The following is an 11,737-nucleotide window of genomic DNA, read 5'->3' as shown; positions in this document are numbered from 1 at the left end:
TTAAGGGGGAACAAAAGAACTCAAGCCTATGAGTTTTGATGTTGATGCGTGGTGAAGGAAGTTCTGTGTGATAGGGGAGCAGCCAGAACCCGAAATGCTTCCCAAGTGTAACCAGTTAGAAATTAGGACAAAGAATGCAGCGGCAGCAGGGTAATCTACAGCAAAGGAAAAGCAGAATTTACATGCACTTCGCAGCTGAAATTAAGCAATTCCCGGAGTGGGGGTGGTAAAGAGGCAGATAGAGTTCTTTAAGAAACAAGTACGGACATTTTCAGGAGCCCCCACGCTCACTTGGTCCAGGTTACTGTAAGATCAACACACTGGAGGCTCTGTTGCCAACTGGAAGATTGAAGGCCAACAGGAAGCATATGTCCCTCCCCCTGCAGGGCTTTCTCTCTCCCCTCCAAGGCTCCAGGGGACCAAAGGAGCCAGGAGTTGTTTCCTGCCGGTTTCCACTCCTCCCTGAAGGGACCTGGAGGGTGGAGGCCGGGCTTCGCTGAGGGTCGGCATCGGCCAAGTCCTGCGGAAGTCTGGGTGCTCACACGGCCCCGTGCGTGCTCTCTCTGTTTATCTGCAGCCCAGAGGCTCCTTGCAGCAGCCGGCGCTGCAAGCTCAGTCGCGAAGAAGCCATGGCGAAGTCCAAGGGCCGTCTGTACCTTTGGATGTGCTTGGCTGCTGCGCTGGCATCTTTCCTGGCAGGATTTATGGTGGGTAAGTGTACAAACCGCTTCCCGAGCCTAGGGCTGGCGCTCCTCCGCGGAGAAAACTGCTGGGCTCGCCAGGCGAGCTGAGCTCAGTCTCAATCTGGACGGTGAACTCCATGAATTTCAGCCAAACTGGAAACGGAATGGAATGCCTTGGGGCCTTTCTCATAAAGTGTGACTGAAATCCAGACTTGTTGCTCGCTGAGTTCAAGGTACTGTTAAGGGCTGTTTGCAAGACAATCAGGTGTTGTCACTAACCGCAGGGATGAAAACAGTAGATTCAGCTGGAAGCGTTATTCATGCTTGAGTCAAAGCTTGCCAAGAATGTGGGCAGTACTGCAAAAAACTGCCCTTCCCTCATCATTTATTAAATTTAATATTTGTGGAATGCTCCCTGCATGTCAGGCACTGTGCTAAGAACTAGATTCCTTGGGGAGAACAAAAAAGGGGGAAAAAAAAGCCCTTGCCTTGATGAGCAACATGTGGGGAAATGAAAAGAACTCTCATATAAAACTTGTTTTAACCAACTCAAAATTACACCAGAATTTGAAGTTTTCCTGCATTTAATATGAATAGTTTTGTAAAGCTCACCATGATCTATTTCTTAGAGAACGGCTTTTTTTGGCTTGTAGTTCTTACAGTAGTCAAAACCAATGATGTGTGTGTGTGGTGTTTATATGTGTGTATGTGTGTGTTCTCCCCCAGGCTGGTTTCTTAAGCCTCTCAGAGAAACAACTACATCACTTCGATATCATCAAAGTATACGGTGGAACCTGGTATCAGAGATGAAAGCCGAAAATATTAAATCATTTCTTCGGTAAGTTTGTTTTGCATATTTGATCTTAAAAATAAAGTGTTTAAACTATTGCAGAGTGAGAAGTGCTTTCAAATTGGTTATGTTCATGTGGGTAACCTTCCTTGTGTGAAATTATATGATACCACATTCATTTATGGTAGTTTTAAATGTCTGCTTGAACCACTGTTAGGGTAAAAACTATTTGAATGTTGCGGGAGTCTTTCTTTCCTTCATCTACAAAACAAAATGTATCTGATTGCTTTATGAAGAAATGTTTCAACTTCATGTAATTTGGGGCTACACCTGAATGTTATTCTGTATCCCTCATGCCTGGGTTTAATCAGCGATGTTATATAAATATTATGTCATGTCAGGGAGACTTAAATGGTTATAAACTCTGATTTAGAGGAAAGGAGGTAAAAGTTTCAAATTCTGTCTTTCACAAATTAAACTTCTAGCTCATGTTGCAAATATAAGTAACATAAATAGGACAAAATGGAAGCAAAAGAGCCAGTGTAAATCCACCAGTCTCCAAGCATGAAAAAGAGTGATATGTAGGGGAATTTATCAAGAATTCCTTGAAGGTAGTCACTATGACATTTATTTCTATACTCAGACTCTAAAAGGAGTGTCATTAGAAATACTCCAGTTTTATTGAAGTATAATTTACATAAAATAAACCGCATCCATGCAAAGCCTTCAATTTGAGAGTATTGACAGACGTATAATATACTCAACAATCCACATCCTCAGTCACAATACAGAAAATTTATATCATGCCCTTTTCTATTTATTCCTCCCTTCATCCTAGGCCCTAGGCAATCACTGGTCAGATTTATGTCACTATGGATTCCTTTTCATTTTTTCAGAGCTTTACATAAATGGAATCATATAGTCGTGTGCCCATTGGTGTCTGTTTTCATTCTGGCATTCATCCAGGTTGTTGCATGTATGGTAGTTTATTGCTTTTCACTTCTGAGTATTCCATTGTATAAATATGCTGCAATGTGTGGATGGACATTTGGGTTCTTTCTCGTTTTTGATTAGAGTGAATAAAGGTGCTATGAACATATGTTGACAAGTTGTGTGTGGACATGTTTTCATTTTTCTTGGAATGGCTGTGTTGATAAGCAAGTGTTTCACTGTTTAAGAAAATGCCAAACAGATGTTAAAAGTGGTTGTACCATTTTCCATTTCTACCAATCATGTGTGAGTATACAGTGCTCCACACCTTGGCTAACACTTAGTATTGTTGGTTGTTTTAATCTTAACCATTCCAATGGGTGTGTCGTGGCATCTCATTGTGCTTTCAGTTTGCGTTTTCCTGATGTTAAGCATCTTATGTGCTTATTGGACTTTGTGTATCTTCTCTTATAAAGTCTCTGCTTCAATATTTTCCTGTGTGTAGATTGTTTTGTTTTCTTATTATTGAGCTGTAGGACTTCTTTATATACTCTGGATATAATATCTTTGTCAGACATGTATTGTGAATATTCTGTCCTGTGGCTGGCCATTTTTGTTTATTTAGTGGAGCTTTTGAAGGGCAGAAATTTTTAAGTCCAGTTGACCAATTTTTGTTTTATCTTTTATATTCTGTGTACTAACTTTGCCTGTGAGAATTTGTGAGGATTTTCTTCTATGTTTTATTTAATAAGTTTTATAATTTTAGCTTGCAAACATTTAAGTCAGTGATTCCCTTCAAGTCAATTTTTTGTGGATAGTATGAGATAGGAGTTGATGATTTTTAAAACACAATTATTCATTTATTCTCACATTTGTTGAAAAACATTTTCTTTCCCCCATTGAATTGCCTTGGCATCTTGGTCCAAAATCACTTGACCATAAAATGTGTGACCTGTTTGTGGATTTTATATTTTCTTCTATTGATCTCTTGATCTATATATCTCAATCCCACACTATCTTGTTTAGTGTAGTTTCATAGTAAGTCTGATAATTAGGTAGAGTTAATCCTACAAACTTTTCTTTTTAAAAATTGCTTTGACTTTTTTTTTTTTAAAGAATTTTTATTGGGGAACTGGAGGATGGGAACAGCGCTGGGGAATTGGGGGAAGGGGAACAGACAAGTTGCTGTCCTTTTGTTCTTCAGTCTAGTTGTGGAGGACGTTGCTTAACTGGCCCAAGTGGCACCATCACTGCGCTCTTCCCAGGCAAGGCAGATCAGTCGCCAGCTTCTGGACGGCTGCTCACTGCAGCTGCTAGCCGCTCATGCTGGCTGCTGGCTACACACGGTAGCCCTGCTTTGACTATTTTAAGTCATTTGTATTTCCAAATAAATTTTGAAATCCACTTCTCAATTTCTACAAAAAAAAAACCAAAACACAAAAAAAACAAAAAAGCCTGTTGGAATTTTGATTAAAATTGCATTAAATATATAGATGAATTTGGAAGAGAAGTAACATCTTTAAACTACTGGCTCTTTCAGTCCCTTCATTCATTCATCTTATGGATGTACTACAGTAACTCTTCAATGATTGAGGGGCATTGACATTTCCCCCCAGTTTTTGGCTATTACGATTAAAGCTGCTATTAACATTTGTGTACAGCTTTTACTTGAACATAGTCTTTCATTCCTCTGGGATAAAGGCCCAAGAGTGAAAATTGCTAGGTTGTACATTTTAATTTTAGAAGAATCTGTCAAACTACTTTATAATATGGCTGGCATCCTTTTATATTTTCCATTGGTGTTATCACTATTTTAAATTTTACTCATTCTGACAGGTGCACAGTGATACCTCATTGTGGATACTATATCCATTTCCCTAATGACTAATTAATACTATTGAACATCTTTTCCTGTGCTTATTCACCATCTGTATACTCTCTCCAGTGAAATGTCTCTTCATGTTTTTTGCCTGTTTTTATTTGGATAGTTATTTTTTCGTTTTGTGCTTTAGGAGTTCTTATATTTTTCCAGATGAAAGTTTTTTATCAGCTTTGTGGTGTACAGATATTTTCCCCAGTCTATTATTTGTCTTTTCATGTTTTAACAGAGTCATTTGGCGATCATGAATTTTTAATTTTAATGAGGTCCATTTATCAGTTTTTATGAATCATGCTGTTGGGGTCATGTCGAAGAACTCTGTGACTAGCCCTAGATCCCTATTCCCCTCTTCCCCCCTCCGAAATGTTATAGTTTACATTTTACATTAAAGTCTGTGATTCATTTTTACATAAGGTATAAGGTTTGGTTGAGGTTCATTCTTTTGCCAATAGCTGTCCAATGTTTCTAATACCATTTGTTGAAATACTATCCTCTTCCATTTAATTACTTTTGCACTTTTGTCAAAAATCAGAGTGTGTTTCTGGGTTTCTATTTTGCCTTATTAATCTATGTGTCTACTCTCTCTAGTACCACACAGTCTTTTTCATTTATTTAATTAAATTTATTGGGATAATAGTTAATATTATATTAGTTTCAGGCATACAATTCTATAATACATCATTTCTATATTGCATTTTATGCTCACCACCCAGTCGAGTCTTCCATCACCATATATTTGACCCCCTTTACTCTCTTCATCCTTTCCCATCTCCCTTCTCTCTGGTAACCACCATACTGTTGTCTTTGAGTTTGTTTTGTTTGTTTGTTGCTTTCAATTTTTTATCCCACATATGAGTGAAATCATATGGTTCTTGTCCTTTTCCATCTGACTTATTTCATTTAGCACGATACTCGCAAGATCCATTCATGTTGTCACAATTAGCAATATTTCATCATTTTTTATGGCTGAGTAGTGCTCCATTCTATAGACAGAGTATGTACCACATCTTTATCCAATCATCCATTAAAGGACACTTAAGTTGTTTCTATGTCTTGACTACCATGAATAATGCTGCAATGAATATAGGGGTACATATATATTTATGAATAAATGTTTTCAAATTTTTTGGGTAGATACCCAGAAGAGGGATTGTTGAGTCATATGGTAGCTCTAGTCTTAATTTTTTGATGAACCTCCATACTAATTTTCACAGTGGCTGTACCAATTTACATTCCCACCAGCAGTGTATGAGGGCTCGTTTTTTTCCACAATCTCTCCAGCACTTGTTATTACTAGTCGTGTTGATAATAGCCATTCTAACAAATGTGAGGTGGTATCTTATTATGGTTTTGATTTGCATTTCCCTTATAGCTAGTGAGGTTGAGCATCTTTTCATATATCTGTTGGCCATTTGTATGACTTCTTTATTTCTCCTTCATATCTAAAAGATAACTTTGCTGGATTTATTATTCTTGGCTGGTGATTTTTCTCTTTCAATACTTGGAATATTTAATTCCACTCTCTCCTAGCTTGTAAGGTTTTTGCCAAAAAATCTGATGATAATATAATAGGGTTTCCTTTATAGGTTACAGTCTTGTTTTCCCCTGGCTGCCTTTAGAATTCTTTCTTTGTCATTAACTTTTGACAGTTTTAATATAATGTACCTTGAAAAAGGTCTTTTTGCATTGAGATAATTAAGTGTTCTGTTAGCTTCTTGGATTCAAGGGTTCAGCTCTTTCCATAGGTTTGGGAAGTTTTTGTAGATTATTTGTTTGAATAGGCTCTCTGTTCACTTCTCCCTCTCTTCTCCATCTGGTATACCCATTATTCTTCCTAATAGAGTCAGATAGTTCTTATAGACTTCTTTTACTTTTTATTAACTCTCATTTCTCTTTTTTCTTCACCTGAGTCATTTCTAGATTTCTATTTTCAAGATCACTAATTCTTACTTCCACCTTATCTGTTCCATTTCCTAATCTCTCTTAATTCATCCTTCATCTCATTTATTGAATTCTTCAGCTCCAGAATTCCTGTTTGGTTATTTTTTATAGTTCCAGTCTCTTTACTAAAGTACTCCTTTTTTGTTTGTTGATTTTATTCCTGAGGTCATTGAACTTCTGCCTTTTTTAGTTTTCTTGTATCTCCTTGAGTTTTTTTCAGAACTGCAATCCTGAATTCTGACATTTAAATCATAGTCTTCCATGTGTTTGAGTTTGTTTTCTGAAGACTTTTCATTTTCTTTCTGAGCTATCTCATTACCTTGGTTATTCACGGTACTTGATGGATTATTTCTCTGCCTGGGCATTTTAGGGATTGAAATCTTTAAGTACTGTACTTTGCTTTTAACAATTTAGCAGGTTGATAAGTAGAGTTTTCTTTTGTTTTCCAATAGATGGTGCTATAGTGCAAGTTTTGTTTTTTCTTACCTGTAGTACTACTGAAACAACCCAGATCTCATTCCCTCTGGCAATGGCCCTATTATGCCTAATGAAATGGGAGCAAAATTCAGCTGACGTCTTCTACAAAAAGTTTTCATCTGGTAAAAGAAACACAAAAGAGGAAATAGCTGTTTTTGTTTGTACTTGTTTGTCCTAAATATTACAGTGTGAATATGTAACGCCTGGAGCTGTAATTCACAACGTGGAACCATAAGGAGAAATTCAGATGTAAAGGAAAGGGTGTTATGCCCTGCTGCTCTTGTTTTGCACTTCTGTATTTCATTTCAGCGGATTCTCTAAGAGATGGGAGACAGAAGTTCATGGTTAATCATCTATTTTAATTTCAGGAAATCTATTTTTTTCCTAATTATAAGGATATCTGCCCACTGTGGAAAATAAAACAATTACAAATTATATAAAGTAGAAATTAAATATGCCCACCCTCACTGTTGTTTCTCTGTATATAAAATAACTTCTGTCTCTAAAAACATTAACGCTATTTTTTTTACAAATATTTTAAGATATTAAATATCTGTAACCTGCAGTTTTCATTTAATGCTGTATAAGGGGAATCTTCACAGAGGAGAAAATGCTTGAGGCATTCTAATGGATGATTAATAACCTGCAGGTGGGAAAGGTGAATGACTAGAAGTGGTGATAGAGGGAGGTTCATGTAAATAGGACATTTATGTATGAGAGAAGACCTTATGCAAAGGCTAAAAGGTTGTCACTTCAGGAGAAAAAAATGAGTGTATAGATGACACAGAGCAGAGAAGTTTATAAAGGGAGTGGTGGGCTATGAAGCTGGAAATGTGGAAGATTAGATCAGATGAAAAAAAAAAGAGCCCCAGATGCCACGTTGGAGTATGAACGTTATAATGCAGGGTGTAGGCAGCCAGAGAAGGGTTCTGAGCAGCTGGAAAATATGATCAGATGAATGTTTGTAAAATATCAGTATTTCTCTAGGTCAGACAACTGAGACTTAGGCTGTAGCCCTGACATTTCATAGTTATGAAACTGTGAGTGACTTATTTAAGTATTCTCTATTTTCTTATTTTCAAAATGCGGACAATGGAAGAAGGGTTGTGAGGATTAAATGAGATAACCCACCTGAAAGTACCTGGTCAGGTTCCTGACATGTGGTAAATTTTCTATCAATGTTAATTTTCCTTTACTGCCGATCTTTTTTTGGTCTATGTTTGACTAAAAATGCAACTTACAAGAGCATTATTGTTCTACTGATAAGGGGAAAGTGTTTGGGAAACTATTTAAAAATATTATTTACTTCAAGTGATCTCATTAAAAACTATGTTTGTGAGGTCACTTAAATGCTCCAAATCATTTAAACCCAGAACCAAAAGAACACTGCTCAAATTCAATTCAACAAACCTGTACTGTATAATTCCTGGGTAATAAGCAGGAACTAAGCACTAGGGAATACAAAATAAAAATATAAAAATGAAAACAAAAAGTTCAATGAGATACATAAACAATTGCATACAACATGATAAGAACAACAGTAGATGTATTATATTAAATAGACTGCCCAACTGGTCTCTGGCAAGCATTATGATCTTTTTCCAAAATGTCCTCATTTACTGATAAGCAGAAAGAAGGTGTACTATTGGTATAGAGGCATGACATTCATCCAGGGTGTTTTCTCATACCTGAGCCTCTGCTGAGTGTATGTGTTTACCATGAAATGTGTTCTTTTCTGAGGGAGCATAATGTGAAAACTGCAGTTACACAAAAATATTTAAAAACTGGGGTGGGGGCAGAAAAAGAAATTTTCCTCATATCCCTCTCAGTTCTTCTGGCTGGACTAATAATCAAGTTAACATGAGACAGAATAATAGGAGAAAATAACCACATTTAATACATATGTACACATGGGGGTTCCCTAAGAATAGTGGAGACTGATGACAGGCAGTTAAGGCTTATATGCCATCTAGAGCTAAGGAGAAGGGGAGTTGTAGTTTGGGACTTCAAAAGGTAGGAAGGCAAGTCATGTGAAGGTAGAAAAGCAGATGTTTGGTAAATGTTTTCTGGGCCATCTTTAACAGTGGGACACAGAGAGGACTTCGATCAAATGGGCCTTGCTAGGTTCCTCACTTAGTTCAGATTAAACTATAGTTCTCCATGATGATATCTCCCTTTCTGGAGCAGGTCAAAGGTTTTTTTTTCTGAGGCTTTTTGTTTCTTGAAAAAAACCCCAGTTTAACATAATCAATATCCCAAAAGGCACATTTTGGGGTGGTAAACTCTGCTCTCCCTCACTGGCATAACTAGAAACTGGTATCTCTAGCTGCGGTTTTTATATCTCTTCTATAGAAATGATAACCTAATGCCTAAGTATGAGTAATGCATCTAGGATAGTTCTTAGGCATATAATCTGAATATAGTAGTCTTTTACTCCCACTGGTATTTTATTTTCATTTTAGTTCTTTTACGAAGCTCCCTCATCTGGCAGGAACAGAACAAAATTTGCTGCTTGCCAAGAAAATCCAAACCCAGTGGAAGAAGTTTGGACTGGATTCAATCAAGTTGGTTCATTATGATGTCCTCCTGTCTTACCCTAATGAGACAAATGCCAACTATATATCAGTCATGGATGAGCATGGAATTGAGGTGATGTAGAATTGTGGGTATTTCTCTTACTTTACAACTCCACCTTTTTATATGAGTTGGAATTTCGGCTCAAGTAAAAAGAGAAATTTGGTAGTAGTGCAATGGAACTCATGTTTTTAAGAGATGTTAACAAGTTGCAAACTCATTATTCAGTATTTACTACGTGTTAGGCACAGTGCTAGGTCCTGAAGCCATAATGAAGACTAGGACATGGTTCCTTTGCTTAAATAAGATGAGGCAGACGTTGGAACACACCATTTCAAATCAGTATGGTAAGTGCTACGAAGAGTGTGATTAGGGTTCTTGATCTACAAGGGAAAGGGTCACTTAGCCTAGTGTTGAAATAAGAACGTTTAAACCTGTAGAGAATGTTTGTAAGAGCTTGTTTGAGCTACACTGATGAAATATGCCGGGGTTGCAGCGTTTAATGTGTTTGAAATGAAGGAGGAAGCATAAGGAAGATTACATAGAGGTGGGAGGAAACGAGGTGGGATTGAATGACAGGACAATTAACATGTCCTCTCCTGAGGGTAGTTTGGGCTTATTTCAAAGGTGTGCGGAACAATGGACAGGGCTCTCTTAAGACAAGGATAAGCCTTTCACTAAAAAGTGACAGGCCTGGGTGTGACTACCTACAGTGATCTACCCAGTTAGGAATTTATACTGAGATCACACTGTGAGGTAAGTTGCTTTCCATAGGATCCCTTTTTTCATCCACACCAGCCTGGGAGTCAGAGAAGCCTTCTTGAGAGAGAGTTGATATGTGAGGCATGAAAGAGTCTAAGGGATAAATTAATCACATGGAGAGGAATATTGATGAGAGAAGTCTAGGCAGAAGAGGAATATTGGCAAAGGCTTGGAGACAAATACTAATTTAGTTTTATTGGGGGAATTTCAAGATTTTCTGTATTTCAAGAGTGTAAAATACAAAGTGAGCCATGATAAGAGAAAAAACAGTCTACAGTTGACCCTTGAACACCATGGGGGTTAGGGGCACTGTCCTGCAATCTACATATGACTTTTTGACTTCTCACAACTTTACTACTTATGGCCTACTGTTGACCAGAAGGCTTACTGATAACATGAACAGTCAATTAGTACATATCTTGTATGTTATATATATATATATATATATTTTTATACTGTATTCTTACAATAAAGCTAGAGAAAAGAAAATGTTATTAAAAATCATAAGGTAAAATAAGTTTACAGTACTGTGTATTTATTGAAAAAAAATCTGCTTATACTTGGACCCACATAGTTCAGACCTGCGTTGTTCAAGGGTTAACTGTATATGTTTTGGGGACAGGTCATAGCAAGGCTTATACACTGTCCTAAGGAGCTTAGAATTCAGCTTTCGTCAGTGGAAACCATTGACGAGTCCTAAGCAATGGAAAGGTGTGTCTAAAAGAGGCATTTCAGGTAGTTTGGGAAGTCTGTAAATTAGACCTGGACTAGGCAAGGAGTTAAAATTGGAGTCTTAAGACAATAGTCCAGGCAAAAAATGACAAAGCCCTGAATTAGGATGTTAGCAGGAATGAGGAAGAGGGATATATCTGAGAAATAGGAAGCAGTATGGGAGGACTTTAATAGTGCTTGACTGAAAAAGGAGATGAGGACACAGTTTAGTCTGATTTTTAGGAATCTGATGTGGGTGGCTAGCTAGTGATGCTGATAATAGCAGGAGGAAAATGCACAACCAGAAGCAGACCTGGGGTGAGAGAAGATATATTCAAATTTTGCCCTGTTGAGTTTGGACATCCAAGCTGAAATGTCCATCAGGCCCTTAAATAGACAAGTCTGGAAGGCTGGACATCATAAGCAAATTAGGTACAGATAAAATTTTGAGAGTCCATGAAATCTCACAGGAAGAGAGCAGTGTACTGGGGATTAAACATAGGGAAACATTATTTACATGCAATTGAAAGAAAAGGGGCCCACAAAGAAAGCTGAAAAGAATAGTTGGAAAAAGAGAACCATGAGAGTGCCACCTTCAAAGCCCTGTTTTATATTTCATATGGGGGCTTTAGTTACCTGAGATTGCATGCATTTATAGAACGTTCTACTATTTTGAAGACAATAATAATTATAAAGCGCTCTCTCTCATTGTCAGTGGAATTTATCAAATTATAGAACCTAGTTTCAGGATGCTTAATCTTAAGTGGACACTTGGGGCAAAATATTGGGTTGTCAGAAAAGTCATGACATATTTTGTCTATGTTTTTCAAAGGTCATTTATTTATATAAAGAACAAAGATCAATTAATGATATATCGCCCATTTTGTTCGATAATCTTTTGCCATCTTTCAGTGAGCTTCATAATTCCTTGTTCATAGAAGGACCTGCCTTTATTTGTGAAAAACTGAACAAGGTGCTGATTTATAGCCT

The 11,737-nt window shown here is 37.3% G+C and overlaps 1 protein-coding gene across 3 annotated transcripts in view; it reads left to right on the top strand.

Moving 5' to 3' along the window:
• Window positions 1–407: 407 nt before the first annotated feature.
• NAALAD2 (N-acetylated alpha-linked acidic dipeptidase 2) overlaps window positions 408–11,737 on the top strand; it is a 52,574-nt gene continuing 41,244 nt past the window's right edge. For 2 of the 3 annotated variants that reach the window (XM_019628294.1, XM_019628296.1), the window contains exons 1-3: window positions 408–711; window positions 1,410–1,521; window positions 9,163–9,349. In XM_019628294.1, coding sequence (XP_019483839.1) covers window positions 630–711; window positions 1,410–1,521; window positions 9,163–9,349 — 381 coding nt within the window. In that variant the 5' untranslated portion in view covers window positions 408–629. The remainder of the gene's footprint in view (window positions 712–1,409; window positions 1,522–9,162; window positions 9,350–11,737) is intronic. The other variant, XM_019628295.1, reaches the window with a different exon arrangement.

Source organism: Hipposideros armiger, unplaced genomic scaffold, assembly GCF_001890085.2.
Source record: "Hipposideros armiger isolate ML-2016 unplaced genomic scaffold, ASM189008v1 scaffold_780, whole genome shotgun sequence".
Taxonomy (NCBI): Eukaryota; Metazoa; Chordata; class Mammalia; order Chiroptera; family Hipposideridae; genus Hipposideros; species Hipposideros armiger.
Note: the sequence above shows the minus strand (reverse complement) of the source record. Positions and strands in the feature narration are given on the sequence as shown.